The sequence below is a fragment of the Acanthochromis polyacanthus genome, chromosome 6, assembly GCF_021347895.1.
Source record: "Acanthochromis polyacanthus isolate Apoly-LR-REF ecotype Palm Island chromosome 6, KAUST_Apoly_ChrSc, whole genome shotgun sequence".
NCBI classification, from domain to species: Eukaryota; Metazoa; Chordata; class Actinopteri; family Pomacentridae; genus Acanthochromis; species Acanthochromis polyacanthus.
The window spans coordinates 15,871,505-15,898,749 of NC_067118.1; the positions used below are offsets into that span (position 1 = coordinate 15,871,505).

The 27,245-nt window shown below is 42.3% G+C and overlaps 1 protein-coding gene across 1 annotated transcript in view; it reads left to right on the forward strand.

The window, feature by feature from the left end:
- Positions 1-27,245, forward strand: part of nphp4 (nephronophthisis 4) — a 246,131-nt gene that overhangs the window by 153,005 nt on the left and 65,881 nt on the right. Inside the window, 4 exon segments of the mRNA XM_051949343.1 lie at positions 3,263-3,377; positions 3,380-3,413; positions 8,564-8,755; positions 12,366-12,553. Coding sequence (XP_051805303.1) covers positions 3,263-3,377; positions 3,380-3,413; positions 8,564-8,755; positions 12,366-12,553 — 529 coding nt within the window.

Here is a 27,245-nt window from a genome sequence, read left to right on the forward strand (position 1 = left end):
TTTATACCATTCTGTAGAGAGTGTGCACAGTGTATAAAGAGTGTATCCAACATTGACAGGGCGGAGCATATCAGTACAAATACATGTGTGAAACACTCATTTCTTGTAGTATTGCTCTGAAATTTTGACCTGAACTATGTAAGACCCCAGGCTTTTGCAATATTGTGTTTTCAAGCTCTTACAGTGCTGCCACACTGATTTTCAGGTGTTTTATTAGGGAAAAATGTAGGCGAGAAAAAATTCATCCTAATTCAGTGTGTGCCAACATGAAATACTCTGTGCCAGTAGCACCTAGAGTAATTCTGACTGCACTGGGTGAAAATTCAGGTTGTCAGCTTTCAAATGAGACCCCAACCATGCATGTACTCCAAACAGTTCAAGAACAGCATTCAATTTACTTTCTGTAAATCTCAGTAGAAATTTCGGGCGGAAATTGCCCAAACCTTAAATATCTGAATACATGTGTTCCTACACAACTTGAATCAATAACTATTAAAGACTAGAGCATGCCATATTTGTATGTGACTGATTATATTGTTTAGGAGAATTGCTTTAAATTAATAAATATTTTATTTTTAAAGCAACTGTTTGTGAGTGTTTTGTGCTATTTTTCTGTATATCCAGGTACAGTGTTCTTTTCTGGGGAATTCAGAATATCTGTTTAACTGAGTTAGAAGCACAGAAAGCCCCTGACCCACGGAAAACCCCTAAAAATGGGGGGGGACTGAAATTTTTTCGCGCCAAGCTGGAAGTGTGTCCCCTTTTCAGACAAACAGAATATGGTCACCCTATGTTAATTAACAGTAATCCCATGGCAACCAGATAACCAAGTGTTGTGCTAATGCCCTGCGTAGGAAGTGCCTGGTTTGAATCCTGGCCAGCTGGATCATTTGCCTGCATGTCCATCCCTTGCTCTTTTCCCCTGAATTTCTGGTAATTATATATGTACAACACGTGGACAAAATTGTTGGTACCCCTCAGTTAAAGAAGGAAAACCCACAAATTCTCACTGAAATCACTTGAAACTCACAAAAGTAACAATAAATAAAATTTATTGAAAATTAAATAATCAAAAACAGCCATTACTTTTGAATTGTTGATTAACATAATTATTTAAAAAAAACAAACTAATGAAACAGGCCTGGACAAAATGATGGTACCTCTATAAAAGATTGAAAACTATTTGACCAGAGTGACATGATTAACTCAGGTGTGTCATTTAATTGACATCAACAGGTGTTTCCAAACTCATAATCAGTCAGTCTGCCTATTTAAAGGGAGACAAGTAGTCACCCTGCTGTTTGGTGAAAAGGTGTGTACCACACTGAACATGGACATTACGAACATTACGGGATTTAATTCACGAAACGGCTTTTCCGTCGCAAAACGGCTTTTTTCTCACTTTCCCAACATGTTTTTAGGGTTATGGTTAAGGTTAGGGTTAGGGATAGGGACAGGGATAGTGTTAGATAAAAGTTTGTTCATGATGACGTTTCACCTGCGACTCCAGAGTGTCGATATTTACTCAACCACTAGAGGTCGCATACGTCAAAACGTAACACTGGGTTGTAATACGGGCGTGTACAGACGACCTATGTGGTCGTTTTTGGTTTGAGGACAGGCTCCTCTAAACAGCTTGAAGTTCCTGTGACAACAGTGGCTCATATTATTGAGAAGTTCAAGACCCACGGGACAGTAGCCAACCTCCCTGGACGTGGCCGCAAGAGGAAAATTGATGACAAATTGAAGAGACGGATCGTTCGAATTGTATCCAAAGAGCCCAGAGCAACCTCCAAAGAAATTAAAGGTGAACTCCAAGGCCAAGGTACATCAGTGTCAGATCGCACCATTCGTCGTTGTTTGAGCCAAAGTGGACTTCATGGGAGACGACCAAGGAGGACACCACTGCTGAAAAAACTCATAAAAAAGCCAGACTGGAATTTGCAAAAATGCATGTTGACAAGCCACAAAGCTTCTGGGAGAATGTCCTTTGGACAGATGAGACCAAACTGGAGCTTTTTGGTAAGGCACATCAACTCTATGTTCATAGACTCAAAACCAAGCATACGAAGAAAAGAACACTGTCCCTACGGTGAAACATGGAGGAGGCTCAGTAATGTTTGGGGCTGCTTTGCTGCATCTGGCACAGGGTGTCTTGAAAGTGTGCAAGGTACGATGAAATCTGAAGACTATCAAGGCATTCTGGAGAGAAATGTGCTGCCTAGTGTCAGAAAGCTTGGTCTCAGTCGCAGGTCATGGGTCTTCCAACAGGACAACGATCCAAAACACACAGCCAAAAACAGCCAAGAATGGCTGAGAGAAAAGCGTTGGACTATTCTAAAGTGGCCTCTATGAGCCCAGATCTGAATCCCATTGAACATATGTGGAAGAGCTGAAACATGCCATTTGGAGAAGACACCCATCAAACCTGAGACAACTGGAGCTGTTTGCTCATGAGGAGTGGGCCAAAATACCTGTTGACAGCTGCAGAACGCTCATTGACAAATACAGAAATCGTTTAATTGCAGTGATTGCCTCAAAAGGTTGTGCAACAAAATATTAAGTAATGGGTACCATCATTTTTGTCCAGCCCTATTTCATTAGTTTGTTTTTTTAAATAATTATGTTAATCAACAATTCAAAGTGATGGCTGATTTTGATTATTTAATTTTCAATAAATTTTTATTTATTGTTACTTTTGTGAGTTTCAAGTGATTTCAGTGAGAATTGTGGGTTTTTCCTTCTTTAACTGAGGGGTACCAACAATTTTGTCCATGTGTGTATATACAAATAGATACCCATTACTAAATATTACTTAATCCTTATTAGGGCTGTGGAGGGCTGGAGTTTATCCCAGCTGACTTAGGTTAAAAGCAGGGGACACCCTGGACAGGTCACCAATCTATCACAGGGCTACTCAGAGAGACCATCAATCACACTCACATTCTGATCTACAGACAATTTAGAATCACCAGTTAGCCTCAGCAGGTTTTTGGACTGTGGGAAGAGGCTGGTGAACCTGGAGAAAACCCGCACATGCACAGGGAGAACATGCAAACTCCATGCAGAAAGATCCTGGAAAGGCCGGGACATAAATCAGGAATCTTCTAGCTCCAAGGCGAAAGTGCTAACCACCATGCCACTGTGCAGCGTGGCACAAAAAGGTTTAAAACAATAAAATAAATTATATAAAACATACAGTCATGTAATTTTTTTGAATGGTTCATTGTTTATTGATAACTTCTTCCATCATTTGTTTAAGGCTTATTCAGCTGTCAGCAACATCGCTCACCTAGAGATGGACCTTCAGCGAGAAGGGTCACCTTCAATACAGGATGAAGGAGACCAACTTCAGGAGCTGCCCTTCACTCCTGTCCATGCCCTGTCATTACTCTGGGGATGAATGTGCCCAGGTGAGCCCCTCCTATTATCTGTGTGAGACATGATCTGCCCAGCAATAAAAGGGATTCCTTGGTGTACAAAGCCTCCTGGCAGTATTTGTTGTTATCAGTAAATACCATCAGGTTCGAAAGCCATGTGAAAATACGAAAATAACCAGTGTGAAAGAAAGACAAATGAAATGCCAAATGACCAAAGAAATAAGTGATGGCTTTTGTTTTTATTACTCCCCCAAGGAATGCGGCAAAGTTATGTGACGATCAGTGTACATGACCCCTTCCTGCAATCTGTTTGAAACATTACTCAAAAATGGACTAACGGATTTGGATGAAATTTTCAGGGAAGGTCAGACGGACCACCGCATTACATTTTGGCAATGATACGGCTTCTAGTCTGAATCCACAGATTTGTTCAGGATTTCCCAATGAGATAGTGGCATGGCGTCACTGTAGCTATGACGACAAGTGAACACTACCTCAGCTGCCTGCTGACGATCACATGATTGCGATCCTACTATAAATCAACCGCTCCTGACTTATTGGAAATGATACAAGGAACAGTTGATTAAATTGTGAGAGTGTTTCTGAGTTCAATCAATTCCTGCTGCCTGCTGCATATTTAGGTAGGCGATTCAGTATCTTTACTTAATGTACACATGCATTACACACGCCTGTGTTCAGCGCAAGGTCAGGAAATCAACAGCCTTGGCGGAGTGCTGTGCTCTCTGAATGCTTTTTGTTATAGTTTTCTCTTAGGCTCAGGCGCAGGAAAGGAGATTGAGGCAAGCGGATGCAGTTAAAAGGTTTTTATTCACAACGAGTTTCAACTTCAGAACTACAATTCCCAACAGAAATCAATTTAGGTCTACAGAGGTTTTAGGAGCTGAACATCTAACGACTTAAGTGCTTGAATGCCTCTAGCGGTTGGAAGACTTAATCTACAAGATGCTAGTAACAAAAGGGTCCCACTACAGGTACAATCTGGGTAGGAAAGCTGAAAACTAAAGGTGATCTCAAAACAAAAGAGCTTGCTAAACTCACAATAAGTGTACCTACGGAAATAACTAACAAGGGCGATTTAGCTCATGCAGAAAACTCTACACACAGAAACCAACAAAGATTACTGAACTATAAACCCACTCGAGAAGTACACTAAAAAACTGAAGCTACGTAAGTAGAATACGCCGACAAGAACTAACGGTTCAAAACTAAGAAGTCTCGGAGTCAGTTATGCTGAAAACCCTGAACTAACTGTAACTCCACTACTTAAGTGGACAAGATTCTATGGACAACTAAAAAACTCAAAACAGGCCTGAGACTGCTAGTGCTGGGGTTTGGGCTACCGGCACACGAAGGCGAGGAAGGCTGACAACTGGACAAGGGAAGGAGGAAGGCTGCTGAGGCTGGAGCTGGATGGTTGCGGCTGCAACGGCAGGTGACGGCCAAAAACTGAGTCGAATACGGTGGGGGTGATCTGGTAGATTGCGTGCAGAGGTCCGTGGAGACGACGGATCCAAACTGGGCCAGAGTGGTTTTCCTCAGAAGCAGGTGGCGGTCCGGACTGGAAAGAGCAGAAATAGGTATTACTAATAATGCATAGAAATTCGACAGAACCCCCCCTCTACGGGCACCCCAGGTGCCCGAACAAGGTGATTCAGGTGACGTCGATAAAAGTCAGTAATGAGAGACGAGTCAATAATCAGGCTACGAGGAATCCAAGTCTTCTCCTCTGGACCGTAGCCCTCCCAGTCCACGAGAAACTGAAGACCACGTCCCCAACAACGGACATCCAGGAGTCGTCGGACCAGGTATGCAGGAGCGTTATCAATTATCCTGGGAGGCGAAGGAGGACAGACGTGGGGGTGGGGGGGGTGGGGGTTGGGGTGTGAGGGGGGGCTAGAGCACTCTCCATAACAGGCTTAATCTGAGAAACGTGAAAGGTAGGATGTATCTTCATAGAAGGAGGCAACTGTGAACGTACCACACTGGGGTTCAAGATGCATTCCGCTGTAAATGGTCCTACAAAGCGGGGGGCTAACTTCTTGGACTCTACTCTGAGAGGTAGATCCTTGGCCCGTAACCACACTCGTTGCCCAGGTTGGTAGGTGGGTGCAGGTTGTCGGTGGCTGTTGGCTTGGGTGGACATTCTCTGGGAGGCCCGAAGAAGGGCCCTCCGTGCCGTCCTCCAGGTGTTTTGGCATCTCCTAATCATTGACTGGATGGTGGGAATATTAATTTCCTGCTCTTGGAAAGGGAACAGAGAGGGCTGGTACCCAAGAGAGCATTGAAACTGTGAAAAGCCAGAGGAACCGTTGGATAAAGCATTGTGTGCATATACTATCCAGGGTAGCCTGTTGCTCCAGGTAGAGGGGTTCTCAGAAGCCATGCATTGTAAGAAAACCTCTAAAGATTGGTTAGCTCTTTCCATCTGTCCATTAGACTGGGGGTGGAAACCTGAGGTTAGACTAACCATGGCTCCAAGTGCATTGCAGAAGGCCCTCCAAACTTCAGACGTGAACTGGGATCCTCGATCTGAAACAATATCTGCAGGTATTTCGTGAAGGCGGAACACATGGTTAACCACAGCATCAGCCGTTTCTTTTGCTGTAGGTATCTTAGGTAGAGGAAAAAAATGGGCTGCTTTTGAAAAACAGTCTACTATTGTGAGAATGACGGTGTTACCTTGCGAGGGAGGCAGGCTGGTTACAAAATCCAGTGCAATGTCGGACCATGGACGTCTGGGGACAGGTAGGGCCCGAAGAAGACCAGAGCTGGATTGAGTGGAGGTCTTATTTTGGGCACAGATGGCACAAGCCCTGACAAATTCTTTAGTGTCTGCCTCCATGGTTGGCCACCAAAACGTCCCTCGAAGGACCTCCAGAGTATTGTAAGAGGGTAGTGGGCTGATCGGTCCTTGCACACCTGCTCCTGCTGATGACTGCAATCGCCCTCAACTGCCGTTGCCTCAGCACCTTGAATACCTAAAAAGGAAACAAAAAGAGGAGGGAGGGGTCGTATCCAGAGCCCGCAGTGGCAGGCCTGACATTTTTCTTGTTTAAATCTGTTTTCACTCAGAGTAGGAAAGGACAGTCTTCATAAAACAAGTTGAACATTATTTCACCGAAAGTAAAATTTTGTTACATCCTTTTTCTTCATCATCACTCATGTAAATGTTTGTTGTTTGCATTGGTCTTAAATCCAGTATGCGGAAACCTTTGCTTTCTGCAACAAACGCTATCTCCAGTTGTCTGTGAGGTGGATATGGATGTTGTTGTTGGCATTAGCTGTACAACATGATTGTGCCCAGCTGTTATTTATGAAACAGTAAGCAGTCATAGATCCTTATAGATCCATTATCTGATTATTCACTTAACTTTGATTGAATTTGTGTTCAAGACTTGTGTGAAAAGGACATCCTCATGGATTCCAGATACAGTGTATAAAAGTACATTGTAAAATTCAATAATAAAATTTGGTCATTTGGCCTTCCTGGATTAACACATATGGAGCTCCAATCTGTACTTCCTGTGATTAACACCTTGCTACATTTTCTGCTGCAGCTAACCTCTTCTTTCTACCACTGAAGAGTGACGTTACAAATGTTTGACAGGAGACATTATTGAATGAAGGCACTTGAAGCATTCCTTTTCTGTTTAATCTAGCCTGTTATCTTGTGTGAACACAAGTACAGTCCTTTATTACCACAACAATTCACTGTCTTGCTATCTACAGAGGGATATTGATTGGCTCTCTAATTGGCAACATGTGTGAACTAGGTAATAGAACACTGTTGCCAGTAAGTGGGAGAGTTCAACTCAGAGCCAATTTAAAGAAATTGGTTCGTCAGCCTTTACGCCCCATTTTGAATAAGGGTCTAAGCATTGTTTGTTGGTGTGAAAATTCCCTATTAAATCCAATTGTAAGTTGAGCTCACAATTTCCAATCAAAATGTCAGCTGAAATATAGCCAGGTTTGTTGAGAGAGGACACCAAATGAGAAAACACATTCAAAAAATAATGGGCAAAGTAACTTAGAAACAAGGCACTGTAATAATACAGAGCATGTTTAAATAAGCAGCTGGCACTGAAACAGTTTCCCAATCCCAGAGTTTGGATCCAGACACGATGCTGTTCAGTTCAGTGGGCTGAAACATCTCTGCCTCTTCACTCGGAGCCAAAACATCTTTTTGACTGTTTTTAGAGTGGAATGACCCACTTCTTTGAGAAGAACAATGAAGTCTAAAGAAGTTTAATTGAAGTTGCTGTGCATATCTGATCAAGCTCCTTTTGAAATAAAAATGATGGCTTGAATATTAATCTACTGGGGCTAAATTAAGATACAACTTTGAGCAATGGGGAAGAGAAGGAAAGCATGAAATTGACACAGCTGCTTGGAATAAAAACAATCGACTGCCTTCTTCGCTGTGGCTACCTTAATTAGTTTGATCAAGACTTCATTTTGTCACAAATGTGACACTGTGGGCTCGACTGTTAAGCAAATGGACACAGGCAGTGTTAGCGCGATGGTAAGCTCAAACATTATCATTCATTTTCCTATGCCTGCACTTTAGCCAGCCATCTGTGCACTGTGTTTATCATAGAGTGTTTGGTGTCAGCGCTGAAAGTGTAAGTTATGAATGTTACTATAGTTGCGGAAAAACAGGTGGCCATTATGATTAGAGATAACTGCCAATTATGCTGGAAAATCCTGAGGGAGAGCTTTGGCACCCGTTCTCTCTCCCTCATAAGTATTGTCGTGGTGCTGCAGCTTGATGGATATTGCTGACATCCTTATGCTGTCTAATCATTGTTTCATCACATTTTTGTAAAATTCAGCCAGATATTTACATTCAGGTTCAGTTTAATGGGATAAAGTGACTACACTAAGAAGAAGATAAACATCTTGAATCTTTAAGCAACAGATTCAACGTAAACAAAGCTGGGTCTAAAATAATAAAACAACGTTGTATTCCACACAGATCTGAGCATTGTTCCTGCCTCATTTGCAATCACAAAACACCCAAGTGAGGCCAGTGCAGCAGGGGCGAAACCTTTTCCTCCTGCTGCTCAAACACCATTAAGAAAGCACAACTCAAGTCTTTTCAGCTTAGTGAGTGATTGATGTATCTACAAATCTGAAAGCTTTTTTTTTTAACCTTTCTCTAGTTCTTGCTCAGTCAGCTCCAGAAGCTCACAGGCCCACCTTTTCTCTGCTGGTTTCCCTGACATTGTGGACTGCAGTGGGCAGGTGGCAGAAGTCCTAGACCCTACAGAACCCCTGCCCTTTGATCCCCGGCGGGAAGAGGCTGACCTTCTACAGGGAAACCTGCTGGTGTTCCAATTTCTGGCATTTACGAGGTGAGTTATGCAGCAATCTGTCCCATGTGGCTGCATCGTAGTTATTGACTGGCAGCAGCAGCTTGTGTACTACACAGTGTACTTGTCTTGAAGATCACTACACATTTGGCCTAAAAACTCTGATAGCTTGTGATAGAAGTGTGATTATTCACTCCCGAAGCATTGCAGCAATGTAATTATTTGTGTTTCCAGAAATGTCAGAATTGTTGTGCTGTCAGTGAGACAGAGCAATCATTGATTTGACAGCAGCTTATCTCTCTGCACACTCAGCCACTGGCCCTTTATCTGTACGGAGGAATAGATACATCCTTTAGGTGTTTTTGGGTGATGGCCAAGCGTCCCCCAGCTCCCATTTCTCCCCATTTGTCTCGATCTGCAGCCAAAATTTGAATGTATATATAGCAGGCATGAAGTCCTGCCAGTCATCCTCTACACATGTCAAGGACATAACCATACACAGCATACACACATACACTCACAATTACAGAAAAACACATTTACCATCAGCAGTACTTCTGTCAGCTTTCCATCACAAAAACACTGGAGCAGGCTTCCCCCTGACAGGGACTGACAGTGGAGGGGGGCTGAAGGATGGGTGCTAAACACCACAGTCTTTGTGTCTTTCTGTCTTGTCATAAGCACTTTCAGCAGTGTTTACATTTGTCTTGTTCATCATGGACTCAGCATCATGGTGCCGTGACCTCCTGTGTACTAACCTCAATGTTCTGTAATTTCTCACTGTTTACACACATTTGATGTATAACTCTGTTCTCACTCTGTGTGAATAAATAGATCTGCTCTCAGTTGCATAGATAATCTGCAAGAGAGCAGATTGTTTGTGCATATCAAAACTTCATGTAGAGTCAACTTTTCCAGACAGAGAAGTCATAGCAGAATCACCAAACTGACTTGAATTTCCAGAAACGAGGCTGTACATATATTTAACATTCCACATGATTCCATGTAATCATGTAACACAACTGCAAACTCAACTTTTTTAGGAATATAAAATATTATTTTCCTGAAAATATAGTACTTGTGTGAATCTTTTAAATCTGCTGAGTTTTTGTTGATAGTCACCATCCTGATATCAATACATTAGATAGTGTGTCATGACAGCTGTCTGTGTGGTGTTTCAAACATTTCCTTGGAATGTCATGAAATGACTCGATTCTGTGATGATGTCAGTGCCATCCTTCAGACAGTAGGAAAAAGTGTAAGGAAACAGACTAAGCAGCCACAGCAAGCAGCTAAAATCCTGGTGCAGGCCAAGAGATATTTCTTTTATTTTTTAAGGCTGCAACTATCTTCCTTCCTCCTGTCCAATTGTTGCTATTAGTAAGTTTCTTAATCTTTAAAATTTTGGATATTATATGTCCCTCACAGTTTACCAGAACCCAAAGAGGGATCTGTAAATGAATCTAAGCAAAAGTATGCTTTCTATTACACTTAATGGTATATGTATAAAAGTTTAGCTTCCACTACTGAAACTTGTGAGTTTTATTAGAGTCATTATTAGACCTTGCTTCTCACAACCTTATCACTTTCCTTCTGAGACACATCTTCCAGTCAGCCGCTTTTAGAAGTTTTAGCCAGTGTCGCTGTTGCAGATAGCTAAAATTGTGTCTCATTTGACTCTGGTGTGCTGCTCTTTGTTTCCCCCCCCCCCCTATTTTACCATCTTCTCTTGAAGGCCCTTTAGACTACTATCTACCCCCTGATAGTGACTATAATTACTAGCAGTTTAATAAATGGAGTCATTCCCATCAGCTTCAAACAGCCTTGTGTCCAACCATTACAGTGGAAACCCAGCCTAACCTTTCTGAGGGATTGTAACTCCTAATATGTAAATTAATCAGGGAAAATCACACCATAAGTAACACTATAGTGCCTCAACACCAGTATTTAAACTTGTTGAATTGATACCAATTATATTCTTTTTATACAACAAAGTACTGTAGCACAACAGTGACTTGACTTGATCACAGTTTAAAGATCATACCACTGTTGCTGTGAGTACACAGATCCACATATTCTATAAAGTCTGGCAGTAAAATCACCTCATCTCTGCAGTCAAGTTGGAAGGAAGTTAAAACTTTGTTATATTGTAAGGTAACAACAGCAAACATTTAAAGCCTGCCTGGTAGGCTGAAACACTATCACATTATCAGTTGTAAACAGCACAACAAAATAGATATTTTAATATCACAAAAGGATGGATTTTCACTTCAGTGTTTATGTTCTGACAGGAAGAAAGTTTATTTGATTATTCTGTTTTGTTTTGTTTTTGAAGCACATAGTAAGGCAATCTGAAGTGCATTCTGAAACCACACACTTGAGCATAAATTGCGTATCTCTGCCTCTCTGTTGGCTGGGTTACCTCATAATTATGACAAACAGGTATGGCAGGCAGGGGTTTAGGCAGTGGCAGCAGTAGCACTTAGGCAAGCGGGGAGCCAGTGGATAGGCAGTGTAATTTCTACCTCTCACCCGGGCGCCATAATTATCAATCTTGTCTGTTTACAGAATGAATATTAATGCCAGCTCCTCTTTGAAGATGGAGCATGGCAGCATCTTTAACAGTGGAATACCAGAGCGAGTGATTGACTGGGAGGTCACACGCCGCTCTTATTAGATTCCACTTTGAAATCTACAGCTCTGACAGTCTGTCCGTGGTCATGGGGGGCCTCACATCACTACATGTCTTTTTTTTTCAAAATGCTTTCTCTTTTTTACTCATTATTACTGAACACTGGATGATTGATTGCTCATCTATTTGTCCGACAGAAACAAGAAGATCTGAAATTTTAATTGTTGTTAAAACTGAGCGCTTGCAGGCTCAGTGGGACGTTTTATTGGGCTAACTGCAGTTGAAGTGTGAGATTAGGAATGTGTATGTGTTTGTTAAATCCCACTGAGAGGGTGGTGTTTGTGTGAAAAGTAATACACAGCACCAGGAGGTTTTCATAACCACAGAGACTTTTCTTCTACATAGGATTCCTAGCAAACAAAAAATAAATCAATTTGTCATAACCTAGAATACATGTTTATGCACTTTTTTGCCATATGCAAGGTTTCATGTCTGAAGATTTCATAAGAAATGTTCGTGTTGCCTTTAACCTTTAAGAAGAAGCCAAGCTATCTACTTATTATGAATCAAAGGTGTAATGTTAAGTTTGTACCTACTCAATCAGTAGTCCAATTTATAGCCACTTTTAAAGTGTGATTTATCCCCTTATGTTGTAACACTCTTTCTGAATATTGGGTTTTCACTTTTAAGTAGCTATAAAGCTGAATTACTGACTGCGATAGGATGTGCAAGAAATGCATATTTAATTTTTTTCTTTCCTGGAATTCGCTGACATAAATCATTAGCTGAAATTTGACTCACTCTTCCAGGTTTTTAATGACATTTTCTGCCATTTTCTCCCCTCCTCACATTGATTCTGTAATGAAAATCTTACAGTTATTATGTTTATTATTAATATTCAGGGTAGCAGTTCAGTCATTTGTATGTTTTTTTTATGTGTAGCACTGCCATGTTATTTTAAAAATATTTTACGATGAACTGTCATTACTTTCTGAATAATCAACAACTGTCTGTTGACAGAATACCAGCGGCGAGTTTTGGTCCCGATTGGCCTGAAAACATCTACGTCACCTTCCAGTTCTATCGCTTTCCACCAACGACATCACAGGAGCTCAAGCTACTGACTAATAGCAAGGTTCAACACAAAGCTAGTGAACCGCTTCCCTGTGTCCTGGCCTCCATCAACAAAGATGGCACTGTTAACACTGGTAAGGATATGCCACTGCAGTATAATAATACTTTTCATTACCTTTCTTAAATGACCAATCATGGTGAGCTGTTTCAAATGTAGAGTGACTGTAGGATTGAGCTTGAAGTGCATTTCTCTGTATAAACTTAACGTAAGCTTTTGTAAATGCCCACACTTGTGCGTAAGTTTGATTACGAAATGTATTAGAGACATTTTTCTGATCCAAATTCGGGATATGAGCTAGACTGTGATTTATTTCACTACTCTCCAGGTTAACATTTTACAATCACTTCTTACAAACTGTGAGCTCGTTCCATGATGTTCCATGATGTTCTGCGATGCCGAGACACTTCTCTTTCAATCAGTCGAGCGGGCGCTGATTGATGTCAAGTCTATTCATGTTGCAACTAATGAAATGGAAGAGATATTACAGCTTCTGACAGAGCGTGATATTGAACACACAAACAACCCTCCCCCCATCTTTTTCCTACACCTACCCATATTCTCCATTCCCCAGACACACACCCCCATCTAACCCTGTCAATACTTCTCTGTCTGTGTCTACATCCCTCTCAGTCTACATCATCCAGTGTGCACTTCCACAAACCCCACTGTATCAAGACACATCTGTCCAAATATTCTGTGGCTGGTAGCCTAACTAGGACAGCTGATAAGATGATAACAGTATGTACTGGTGATAGACACTTTATCCATGGCAATAAGAAACTAGTCTAAATGTTTGATAGTTTCATACACGTGCATTAGATGCAAACTGCAACGAAAACACATAATGCAAACACAAATTGTGTTTCTCTGAACAAGCTTAAGCCATGCTTCCGCCCTGGATGATAAACAATCTGTCACACCATGGTAATGGAAGCCCTTCAACGTCTGTTGTTCTTCCTGAGGCTGTCACACAGGTCCCTAAGACACCTCTCCTCACCTCCATCTATACCCACAGACCTCCTCTGGCAGAAGCTGCAGACAGTGAGGACAGACGGTTGCCATTGTGAGAATGGTTTCACTGACAATAAACACCCACAACCCTGTGTCCCCCACCACCTCCACTTAGGTAACGTACTCTCAGCTATGAACCTGGCTGGTGTGAGGTCCTTGTCAGGTGATCAGGACCGCCACTCAGAACCCTAACCAAAGCACAGTGCAGCAGGTTCACCCTAGTCACCCCTTGTACACCTACATGTTTTACTTGCTTTCTTTATTTAGCTCTATAAACAAAAGACCACACAAAGTTTCTGGCAGTTTTTTGCTCAACAACACAACCATGGCTAGATTTAGAGCAAACTCAAAAATGACTTCTGATCAGTATCTGTTCTCTGGGAACATAGCTTACAGTTCAGCCAAAAAGTACTTGATGTTTTTTTCGCATATTTCTTGGTTACAGTTACTAATGGCTTGACACTAACATCAGCACAGAATTTTTTCTATTGTTTATTCTATTATGCTTATCACAACAACAAATGTGAGACCTGTAGAATATGCAGGGTGTGCCTAAAGTCTGGACACATGAGCAAAAATACATTGTGGAAGGAAGGAGTTGCTGTTGCTATCTTTAATACGTCCTTCCTTCATGTCCACTGAGAAGTACCAGTTCAATTCTTTCTTCTTTCAACAAAGCCATGTTTAATCTGTGGAGCTAAAAAAATTAAAAAATATCGTTAATGAGATTTCCTCTGTGTCCAGATTTTAGGGACACACTGTAGTTTCACAATTTTAAGCTTTGATTTGACTACTACAGACGGAAAGCAAATCACACACATTAGGTCAAAGACCGATAGGAAGTTGAAGATACAATAATCTTTCTTTATATTTTGGCATTTTTTTTAGAGATTACATGACTTTCTACCGTGCTGGAGAATTTGAAAGGGTTAATGTTAATCAAGGTAAGGTGACTGTGTAGATGTGCAGCTTTATTTATTTAGATTTTTTTTCCTTTCTGTGTCATCTTTAAAATGATTTTACTTGTGTGCCTTGATACATAGGTTAAAAGTTAAAAGTGAATTTGGTGAATTCAAATTAAACCTGTTTTCTGCTGGTCTTTATCTGACTTTTTCTTTAAAGAAAAGAATGAAAAAAAAATTGTGATAAACTTTTTAGCTATATCATCCAGCCATGCTTTCCATGTCTGTTTTTGAAGGAATCAAGTGCTAAAATGATCATTTCACTGTTTGTTGATTCACAGCTGTATCACTACAGCTTTGTGTTTTTTTCTAAATGTTTCTCACCACACAAAGGTCAGATACTGTTTATGTATGCAAATAAGGCGCAGAATAGAATATCTAACTTGTCACCACGATATGCAACAAAATTAGTCATTACCTGAACTCATTACCCGTCATTACCCATTACTCATGAATGTCCATATATATTATAACCATACTCTCATACATTACTCTTTACCCTTTCTATAAAATTTTTATTATGGTTTTTTGATGAAACTGTCAATCAAAAAAACAAATTCAAAACACAAATTGAGCTTAAATAAAAGCTTTGTCAATTAAATATGTGAAAATACAAACACAGACTTGAATAATAATGATTATTCAAGATAATGATTCAGTAAAACTGAAATTTAGAAAACTTGAATGACAGTAAATAATCTTTACTGCAGAGAAAGAATAGCGTCAGTAGAAGAATTGGTTAAAGAGAGACACTTCTTACAGCCAATTTAAATCCCAAACTCTGAACAGAACCTCCTCCAGAGCAGGTTAGCTGGACAACATCATTTACCATGGTGATGTAAAAAGAAACAGTGTGGGATAGTTAGTAGAGGAGTAGAAGCTAAAATGAGAGTGAGGGCTGAACTGAATGTAAGTGTTGCTCCCTGTCTGCAGGGAGGGTAAATGAGCAGTTTGTTGGTAACACAATCAAGATAAAAACTTTATAAAGGGATACTGTGCTGGTGTTACGTTTCTAGCTCTTTTTGTACTCCTGTCAATTTTTACAGTCTAGACAAAACATTAATGCTTAAGGTTTTGTGATTTGTGGAATCTCCCTTGATAGCAGCTATCAAGAGTTGACGCTACAGTATAAATCTATAGAACAATGTAGTGACTGTTCGTCCTTTAAAAAGAGTGACATTTTGGAACAGTATCTATGAATGCCTCAACTTACTCTACTTCAGGAGATTTAGGATCATGGTTTGGATTTTGCTATTAAGCATTACAAATTGTCAGTATAATTGAAACTCTTTTGTAAATGTATAAAATCAAGTTCTGAACCATGTGCTACTTTCATCGTCCTTCAGTGTGGAGATGAGTGGCTGGTGTTTTTGGTGTGGCCTTGTGAAAATATAAAATGAGCAGTTATGTTTGTGTGTTTTATCAAATTCTGTTTAACTTTGTGGTGTCCTTCATTTCTTATTCACTTATGTTATTGTGTGTGTGTGAAAGTGACTGCAGAGTTCCATCCAACCCAATGAGCTTCAACCACATACTGCACTGTGGCGTCTCTGACACTTAGTTTGAGAAGTGGATTTTTGACTTCAACTATTGTGACAAGCAGCTTCTTCAAGTTGTCCGTATCTAGATGTCATCATGTTGGCTGGATTTGACTCTAACCGCCGACAGTCATCAGACACACATTTGTTTCTGGCCTGGCAGCATAAATTGAAACTACACTCTCAACTTCAGCTCTAAGCCTCTCTTCAAGCATATTTAAAAACATGCAACAAAAAAGTGAGGGAGCAGTAGTGTAGTAGTAGTAGTAGGAGGAGGAGGAGGCCTCATGGCTATGTGAAAAATGACACGAAGGTCAGGGGGTGGGATTGGGGGACTGACTGACCATCGCACAGCGTAGCAGAAACCGAGCCAGTAGTTGGAGCCAATAGTTATGAGAAACTTCTGTCAGACTTTTCTTCTCCCTGCTGTAAAGACAGAGAAGCTGGCAGAGCTCTGACTGCACATTTCTGGCCCTTGCTGTAAGAGGTTCTCTGATATGTTTGTGTCTGTAGGGAAGTGTCAGTGCACCAACCCACAGATTTTTGTTGTCATTCTTTATACCTGCTAAAGGGAGTTTTTTTCTTCCTACTGTCACCTTAGAGCTTGCTCTGGGGGTTCAGGCATTTGGATTCCATAAAGCGTCTTGAGACAATCTGAATTGTAACTGGCGCTATATAAATGAAATTGAATTGAGTTGAATTACGCAATATGTTAGTATTGTCACTGTGAGCCTGATAGGATGCAGGCATTAGCAATTAGCTTAAAGCAATGATTGAACTTTTTACATCACATCAGTTTTAGAAATGACAATCTCCCAGTCTAACACATTTCATATTTAATAAATTATACCCATAATTTTAAGAAATCTATAAAAAAGATGAATGATAATAATTGTGAATCCTCAGTATTTGAGTCTGCTGCTACTTTAAGCTGGCTTGTAAGTCAGCAAATAACAGTTGCTTTCATTGTTGATTAATCTGTTGACTATTTATTTGATTAATTGATTAGGTGTTTGGTCATGAAATAATTGTCTTGTTTTGTCCACAACCATATTCATTTGTTCTCCTAAAAGAAAAACAAAACCAGAAGAAGTTCTCATTTAAGAGGCTGGAATAAGAGAATATATAGTGCTTTTCTTACAAAATTAGAGAAACCATTCTTTGATTATCAAAACAATTGTGGATTATTTTAGTAGTTGATAACTAATCAATTAATCAGTTAATTGTTGTAGGTCTACTGACTTGTGATTATTAAGTTGTATTAGCATACATTATGCCTGTAAGTGACACTATATAGTGTACCTGGTATACAGGTATTTTGGGATTTTGGATGGAGTTTACTGAGTAAATTTTACTTAGTGTACAGTGCTGCATCATTGTACATATATTACAGTTAAACATAATGAGAAATATACTATTTTTCACAGATACTGATCAGAGGAGTCAGTTTAAGGAGTCAGTTTAGGTATGTGAAGAAGTGGTCCGACGAGGCCACTGAGGCGCTGCAGGACTGTTTTGAGACCACAGACTGGGATGTGCTGTGTGGTCCACACGGGGAGGACATCGATGCACTGACAGACAATATCACGGACTACATTAACTTCTGTGCAGAGAACATCGTACCAACCAGGAAAGTACGGTGCTTCTCTAACAGCAAACCCTGAGTAACCCCAGAACTGAAGGCCCTGCTGAAGGAGAAGAGGAGGGTTTTTGGATCTGGGGACAAAGAGGAGCTGAGGAGGGTGCAGAAGGAGATAAAGAAGAAGATCAAGGCGGACAAGACCAGCTACAGGACCAAGATGGAATGGGTCATTGTGTAACAACGTGGGAGGTTCTGAATACAGGTCTGGTAATGAAATATTGCTGCTTCTTTTCTCAGGTTTTATAAGACGTTTTTTCATAAGTTGTTAGCTTAGCAGTGGCTAACTCGTTAGCAAACAGTCGACCTCTGATCACTGATCCTGTGTCCGAACCACGTTAGCTGGCGTAACGTTCATAATATTGATGTGGATCTTTTGTAGCTGGCATATTCATAGTCGGCTAACAGCAGGGTGTTTGAGAAATAAAACTTACCAGGATCAGGGTCAGTGGTCTGTATGGCGGCCTGCATCAACTTCTGCTCAGCTGTTTGTGTTCAGGGACCCGTTTGGAATCACAGAATGCAGCCGGTCAAAATGGGGGCTCTTTTTGGCCAACAACTGCTGCATCCCAGCTGCCTTTTCTGGTCCTTGTAGTCATTTCTGAGCTTTTTAGTCTGTCGAGGAGTTAGTCAGGCTCCGTTCGTACAGCTGTAGCCATCTCCCACTGGATTGTTTCGAACACCGGTGTGGTCCAAGAGGCTCCCTCTAACTTCCACTGAATTTAATATGAAGACCACAGTTCCGGTAAGTGTTGGGTCTCCTCCTCAGACCGTTGCTGCTTGGATTTTGCTTCTATATGTACCGGTTTTCAAAACACAAACACTGAACATTACTGTTACTCGCTCGGCTGTTTAAAAAAGGTGCTTCTGTGTTTCCGCTGTTGACGGTCGGTCACCGTAACCCCGACCCCAGCCCCTGACGTACTGGGTTCTCACCTCGGCCCACCTCTGGTCCAGCAACGACTTGGGGCCGATGCGAGTCCCAGTTTTTGGAGCCCGGAGGCGGACCGCCGCATGTTGAAAAACAAAAAAATGGGGCCGAATTGGGCACCGACTCCAACTTCGAACCAGAACTGCCTCGGTCGAAAAGGCATAATACAGTCTCCTTGTCACCCACCACCACCATCACCCCTTCTCCGGTCATCCTCCTCCACCCCCAGCCTCTACATAACAGCTGATCAGGTGAGAAGTGAGCTAAAAAAGATCAAGACCAGGAAAGCTGCAGGTTCTGATGGAATAGGCTCCAGACTCCTCAGAGACTGTGTAGACCAGCTCTGTCAGGTGCTGCTGCGCATCTTTAACCTGAGCCTGAGTCTGGAGAGGGTTCCTGTGTTGTGGAAGACTTCCTGCCTGGTTCCTGTCTCAAAGACCAGGAACCCCAGGGAGCCAAACCACTTCAGATCTGTGGCCCTCACTTCTCATCTGATGAAGACCATGGAGAGGATCATCCTCAGGAACCTACGCCCCCAGGTGAGCCCTAATCTGGACCCACTGCAGTTCGCTTACCAACCGAACATTGGAGTGGATGACGCAGTCATCTACCTGCTGCACAGATCGCTGACTCACCTGGAGGACACCGGCAGCACTGTGAGGGTCATGTTCTTTGACTTCTCCAGTGCTTTCAACACAATCCAGCCTTCTCTGCTCAGGGTGAAGCTTGAGGGAGCGGGAGTAGACTGTCACCTGGCTGCTTGGATCATCGACTACCTCACCAACAGACTACAGTACGCGAGGCTTCAGTACTGTGTGTCTGATGTAGTAGTCAGCAGCATGGGGGCCCCACAGGGGACAGTGCTCTCTCCCTTTCTCTTCATCCTGTACACATCGGACTTCCACTACAACTCTGGGAGCTGTCACCTCCAGAAATTCTCGGATGATACAGCCATTGTTGGGTGTGTGTCTGATGGGGACGAGATGGAGTACAGGACGGTCATCTCTGACTTTGTCGACTGGTGTGAGCGAAACCATCTGCAGCTCAACGCCAGTAAGACGAATGAGATGACCATCGACTACCGCAGGAGGAGGACACCTCAGACTGCACCAGTGAACATCCAGGGTATGGACATTGAGATAGTGGACTCATACAAATACCTGGGTGTTCACCTCAACAACAAACTGGACTGGTCACACAACACAGAGGTCCTGTACAAGAAGGGCCAAAGTCGTCTCCACCTGCTGAGGAGACTGAGGTCCTTTGGAGTGTGCAGGACTCTGCTCCGGACATTCTATGACTCTGTGGTAGCGTCTGCTGTTTTCTATGCAGTGGTCTGCTGGGGAGCAGGGAGCACTGAAAGGGACAGAAAGAGACTGAACAGACTGATCAGGAGGGCCGGTTCTGTGCTGAACTGTTCCTTGGACTCCATAGAGGAGGTGGGTGAGAGGAGGATGTTGGCAAAGCTCACATCCATCATGGACAATCCCTCTCACCCACTGCATGACACTGTGGGATCTCTAAGTAGCTTTTTCAGCAGCAGACTGAGACACCCACCCTGCAAGAAGGAGCACTATCGCAAGTCATTCATTCCAGCTGGACAGCTGATGGAGACCAGTGCAGGGCGGATGAGCTGAACTGTTACTTTAACAGATTTGACTCTCCCCCCACCCCCTCTGCCCCCCTTCCTGCTCCCCCCTCATCACACATCCCCAGCCTAGCCAACCCGGTCTCACGGGGATTCGTGAAACTGTGACGTAAGTTTTTGTTTCGGTTTCGTGCGCACCAACACGATGTCGTCATGTTTTTCGTGCAGCTCACCACGAACGAAACCGGCTGTGGTAATCACATCTGAAAGTGGTTTATACCGGCGGATTCATGACGATCTAAGCTGTCCATTGGCATTTGCGGCCGCCGCCGCGGCCGCTGGATGTCCGGCCGCAGTGGTGGCCGCGGCGGCGGCTGCGGCGGCGGCGGCCGCAGCCGCGGCCGCAAACGCCGATGGACAGCTTAGATCGTCATGAATCCGCCGAATCTAAGCTGTCCATCGGCGTTTGCGGCCGCCACCGCCGCGGCCGCCGGACATCCGGCCGCAAACGCCGATGGACAGCTTAGATCGTCATGAATCCGCCGGTATAAACCACTTTCAGATGTGATTACCACAGCCAGTTTCGTTCGTGGTGAGCTGCACGAAAAACATGACGACATCGTGTTGGTGCGCACGAAACCGAAACAAAAACTTACGTCACAGTTTCACGAATCCCCGTGAGACCGGGTTGGCCCAGCAGACCCTCCCCTTCCTGCAACACCTTCACCAGCCCCCAATTCACCCTCACGGACTATTCCCACCCCCTGCAGCCCACCCCACTCCCCCCTCACTCCCCCCTCTCCTTCACACCGGACCAGGTGAGGAGAGAGCTGAGGCGACTGAAGCAGAGGAAATCTGCAGGACCAGACGGCATCAGTCCCAGGCTGCTGAGGACCTGTGCGGACCAGCTCTGTGAGGTCCTCTGCCACCTCTACAACCTGAGCCTCAGCCTGGAGCGGGTCCCCGTCCTGTGGAAAACCTCCTGCGTGGTCCCAGTCCCTAAAACAGCTCACGCCAAGGAGCTGGCCCACTACAGACCTGTCGCCCTCACCTCCCACCTCATGAAGACCATGGAGAGGCTCCTCCTCCACTACCTCCACTCAGTGGTGAGCTCCGACCGAGACCCGCTGCAGTTTGCCTACAGGCCCAACATGGGGGTAGAAGACGCTGTCATCTACCTGCTGCAGCGAGCACTCACTCACCTGGAGAGCGCCGGCAGCGCTGTGAGAGTCATGTTCTTTGACTTCTCCAGCGCCTTCAACACCATCAGGCCGGCACTGCTGCGGGGGAAGCTGGTGGACGCGGGAGTTGATGAACATCTCGCTGCCTGGACCACTGACTACTTCACTGACTGTCCACAGTACGTGCGGCTGCGTGGCTGTGAGTCAGAGGTGGTAGTCTGCAGCACGGGGGCGCCCCAGGGCACCATCCTCTCGCCCTTCCTCTTCACCATCTACACCTCGGACTTCACCTACAACACGGACAGCTGCCATCTCCAGAAGTTCTCCGATGACTCCGCCATTGTGGGCCGTGTGTCTGAGGGGAACGAGCTGGAGTATCGGTCGGTCATCATGGACTTTGTGGACTGGTGTGAGCGCAACCACCTGTGCCTCAACACCAGTAAGACGAAGGAGATGGTGGTCGACTTCAGGAGAAGGACACTCCCACATCCACCAGTGAACATCCAGGGGCAGGACATTGAAACAGTGGACAGTTTCAAGTACCTGGGTGTTCACCTCAACAATAAACTGGACTGGTCCCACAACACTGATGCTCTGTACAAGAAGGGCCAGAGTCGCCTCCACCTTCTGAGGAGACTGAGGTCCTTCGGAGTGTGCAGACCTGTACTAAGGACTTTTTATGACACTGTGGTAGCCTCTGCTTTCCTCTACGCTGTCGTCTGCTGGGCCCCGGGCAGCACAGAGCGGGACATGAAGAGACTGAACAAGCTGACCAAGAGGGCCAGCTCTGTCCTGGGCTGCCCACTGGACTCTGTGATGGATGTGGGTGAGAGGAGGATGTTGACCAAGCTCTCATCCATCATGGACAACAGCTCCCACCCACTGTACCGGACTGTAGTGGAGCTGAGCAGCTCCTTTAGCACGAGACTCAGACACCCTCAGTGCAAGAAGGAGCGCTACCGCAGGTCCTTCATCCCCACTGCCATCAGACTATATAACACTACTGTGTAGTTGTTATTATGTGCAATATTTATTGTCTTGTTCTTGCACTTTCGTGACTTTTTGCACTCCTCTGTTTTTTGTTTCTAAGAGTCCTGTAACGTTAAATTTCTCCTTTGTGAGATTAATAAAGTCTATCTTATCTTATCTTATCTTATCTTATCTTATCTTATCTTATCTTATCTTATCTTATCTTATCATCACTGGCTGATGTTAACATAAAACTGGACTCTATCACATCATCCTTTACCAAATAATCTGCACAGTTCTTGCAACATTTGAATTTTCCTTGTACTTTACATCATTCCATAAGCCACTTTTTCCATCCTACACTCTTGGACTTACTGGGAATATTATTATGCTTATAATTATATTGTTGTTTCTTAACCATGCCCGACGGGTACGTCGGCGGGGTTATTGCATTCGGTGCGGTATCTGGCTGGGTAAGTATGTATGTATGTATGTGGCTATGTCCGGTCCTATATCTCTGCAACCGCTGAAGTCAGGATAATCAAACTTGGCACTGAAGATCAGTCTAAGGTCCCCTGCTCAGTTGTGGAGTTACAGGTCAGCAGATCAAGTAGGGAGGGAGATACGTACAATGATCAAAATTGATACATATTGCATCAGTTGTATACGGAGGACATGGTTTTCGCCAGCAGAGGGTGTGGTTCTGCCCTCTTCTGAGGGCTCATCTAGTTGTTGTTTATTGCTGCTCATACTGTATGCTGTGTGCTGCTGTAACATGGGAAATTTCCCCGGACACGGGGAGTAATAAAGAATTATCTTATCTTATCTATCTTATCTTAAAACCTCTGTTCCAGTCACATTTAGCTTTTTCTTTGGCTTCCTAATTGGACAAATGAATGCCATTGTATAAGATTGATGAGATTCTTTATTGGCTGCATTTAAAGTCACCTATATAGTTACAAGTGATGCTGAAGTTGTACAATATGAATGATCTATGGTTTGAGTTTTGTGTGTATATGTGTGACAAAGTGACACAGAGGTTGAGAGAAAATATGCGATCTGACTTTGAGCTTCAAAGCCACTGCAGTTATTCAGCTTGGGGACTGTGTGCCCTGCTGGGTAGAAGTTCCTCAGGAGGAGAATGAATTCTTAAACCATGTTTAGGCGATGACTTCATGCATTCATTAAAGGTCTCATAATGTTCCACTTTTTAACAAGTTCATTAAAATCTCACATCCCCGCAATGTGTTTTTCAAGTTTTAGCTCAGAATGCTGCACAGATGGTTTATTCTACCATGTCTGTAATACTCCAGGTTTTGGCCTTGTTCCAAACTGGCTGTTTCAGTCTCTGTAGTCATAAATCCAACTGAGTCGCTGCAGCCTATACCACTTTTAGGAAATGGGTCACAGGCTCAACTCTGAGTGCGTCCCAATAGCCATGCTTCATTCAGAGACAAACTTTCTGATCTGTGAAAAGGAAAGAAATGGGAGGATGGTCTTTCTTATGTTTTGTTGGGCTCCAAACAAACTGAGACAGGAAGTTATATTCAAACAACAACACCGACAATATCTTATAATTTGGCTCGCAAAATTAGTTTCAGTCCAGCTGTCAAGTTAGTTTTCCAGCTACTGTCAGATAATCTATGAAAAAATGCAGTCATGTTTTAACCTGATGTACAGTGTGACTGTTAGAAAAGGAACATACCAGATCTGATCTAACTTCAGCTTTTCTGCTGTTGGGTTTGTTTTTATTGCCAGTAATCATCTCTGCACACAAGAAGTGTCAAATACAAAGCTAGAGAGTAAAATTCAAAATCTATTTTTATCAGCAGCATGTCCAGATATCTATAACTTATTAAAATGTTAAGCTAACATTCAGATGACTTTGTTTAGCTAATGAAATGTTATACAATTAATGCAACTGATTAGAAATTTAAACTTCTGGTAATGACAATTCAAAGAGTCAACGGTGAGAGTAAATGAGATTAACATTTTCTTTCTTTGTATTCGTTTGTAATTTGAGACTTCACCACAAGATAATTTTATATGAAAAGCAGCAGTTGAACAAACTGGTAGAAAATCTGAGCAGCCATTTGTAACAACATATTAATATATGAATTGTTTGTTAAGGTTAAATAAGACTGAAGCGAAGCCAAATTGTCTCACAAGCAGAGCACCAGTTGAAATGGCATTAGCTATACATAGGTATCTTGGAAAATATGCACAAAATATCCATTGGTTTTTGCAGCCACTCAGTTTCAAAACTTAGCTCAAACTCTAGTATGTTATTTTTATGCCTGTCTTGTCTGTGTGCTTTTTATGACCAGAATCACAGACCCTTTGCATTAGTGTAAATTTCCCTCTAAGTATTTAACTTGCAAGGACACAACTTTGTCTCCTTTTGACTTGCATGGAGTGAGTTGAGTCTGACTGTATAAGCACTAGACTGTGTTCAGTTGGATTATAGTGTAAGGACAACTTTGACCTTTAAGACTTTTTTTGTAGAAATATCCTGAGCTATTTTTAAAGATTCTCCTTTACCATAGTTGTATACTACAGTGCAGCATTCTTCTGCACAAGTGAAAATAAAGTGTGTAAAAGTCAGAAAATTATTTGGTCACATGGATAATGAACTATGTTCTGACACCTAACGTTATACACTATCAGTTAAAAGTTTGGACACACCTCATTCAGTGTGTTTTCTTTATTTTTACTACTCTCTACATTGAAGATACATACTGAAAACTATGAAGCAAGATATATGGAACCATGTAGCAAACAAACAAATGTGAAATTACTCTAAACATGTTAAATATTTTAGATTCATCAAAGTAGCCACCCTTTGCTTTGATGACACCTTTGCAAATCTTTGGCATTCTCTCAATGAGCTTCATAAGGTAGTCACCTGAAATGGTTTTCCAACAGTCGTGAATGAGTTCTCAGAGATGCTGAGCACTTGTTGGCCCTTTTTGCCTTCACTCTGCAGTCCATCTCATCTCAAACCATCTGGTTTGGGTTTAGGTCATGTGACTGTGGAGGTTTTACTTATTTCACACTTTTTTTGTTCACTACATAATTCCATATGTGTTCATTTATAGTTTTGATGCCTTCAGTGAGAATCTACAGTGTAAATATGAAAATAAAGAAAAACCGTGAGAAGAAATGAGAAAATGTGCCCAAACTTTAGACTGGTAGTGTATATATGGACTTGCCAAGCCTAATTATCATTACCAAAGAGTGTGTAGGAAACAGTCAGGTAGAAACTTCAGATTTTTCACCAGTTCTGACTTGTTTCCCCACGTTAAAAAGACCACGTAAACCTCTCTGGCTACAAGCACATTCATTTTGGAATCTCTCGGTTCTTTGGCTTAGAAAGAAGAGTAAATCAGAAACATTGCATTTTTAGTGGGGAATTAACAAGCCAGTGTTTGGCTTTTTGAATACTACTGCACTGTTTTTACTGAATTAAAAGATGCATACTCAGGTGGCACTTGCATACTATGTATGCCTTTCTCACAACAAGAAGCTTTCCAACTTAAATCATAATTTTTTTTCGGTACCTAAAAAAACAACAACACAGAAGCATTTTCTGATTAAACACCATGTTTGGTAGGATAACATGGTCAGTGGATTCCAGAAATCAGTTTGGTTGATTTTTTGTTAAAAATAAAGTCATAGCAGTTAGGGAACAATTATAGTTTGTGATAAAATATAGATTTAATGATGAGACCTTCATTTTTAAGGTTATAAAGAATTGGAGTATTATGAACCATCCTACTGTTCCAAACTCTGTCCTCTGCAGTCTTTGTTGCTCAAAAAACATCACTTTACTTCCTCCTTTGCTTCCAATAAGTAGGAGTCACAAATCCTGCAATCAGAAAATTTAAGGTGCTGACAGGCACCAAAAATGGTACTTTATAGTGATGTCACAGGAGTTCCATTCTTAATTTCCAAAAGAAATGCAAATAGTTATTTCCACAAATTTCTTTTAAAGAACCATTTCTGCAAACACTTCTTTCAAGGATCTGTAAAGGTGCCTTAAACAACCATCAAAACACGGTTCCTTTAGGTATTATAAATGACGCTCTTCAGCAAAGATAGGTTTCTCAAGGAACAGTTTTCAAGACCGTTCTGCGTGGACCCACCTTGTTCTCATATTATAGTAGAACCTAGTAACCGTTTAAGTAATTTTTAAGCTAAAAAGTCCAATGTAAGAATTTGCAGCAGTTCTGGTCCCCTTAGAGCACATTTAATATTTTAATAAGTTGGTTAGACAGAGACTGCACAGTGGAGTAGTGCATGCGTGGGTTTTCTCCGGGTACTCCGGCTTCCTCCCACATTCCAAAAACTTGCTGAGGTTAATTGATTACTCTAAATTGCCCGTAGGTATGAATGTGAGTGTGATTGTTTGTCTGTATATGTGGCCCTGTGACAGACTGGCGACCTGTCCGGGGTGTCCCCTGCCTTCGCCCGAGTCGGCTGGGATAGACTCCAGCACCCCCTGCGACCCTAGTGAGGATAAAGCGGTGTATAGAGAATGGATGGATGAATGGTTAGACAGAATAACATATTACAAGATACCAATGGGGCCTGAGATGCTGTGATGAACATTTGTCACTGTTTCTAATGTTTTAAAGACCAAATAATCAATCAGTAATGAAAATAGTCATTAACTGCAGCTATAATTTGATGCTATTACTGCTACCACACCAATAAAAATGAAGAATCTTTGGTGTTGTAAATAAGCATTTGAAGTACGTCAAGAACCATCCTTTAAATAAAGAGATTCTTCAATTGGTGATGGTGCTTTGAAGACCCAGAGAGCTTTTCAAATAACCATTTAAGAAGCATTATTTTTCAGAGCGTATGGTTACTTTGCCATATGAGGATTAACATAATTCATTTTGAGCGTTTGCTATGTGGGCAGCTTGCTTTACATATTGCAG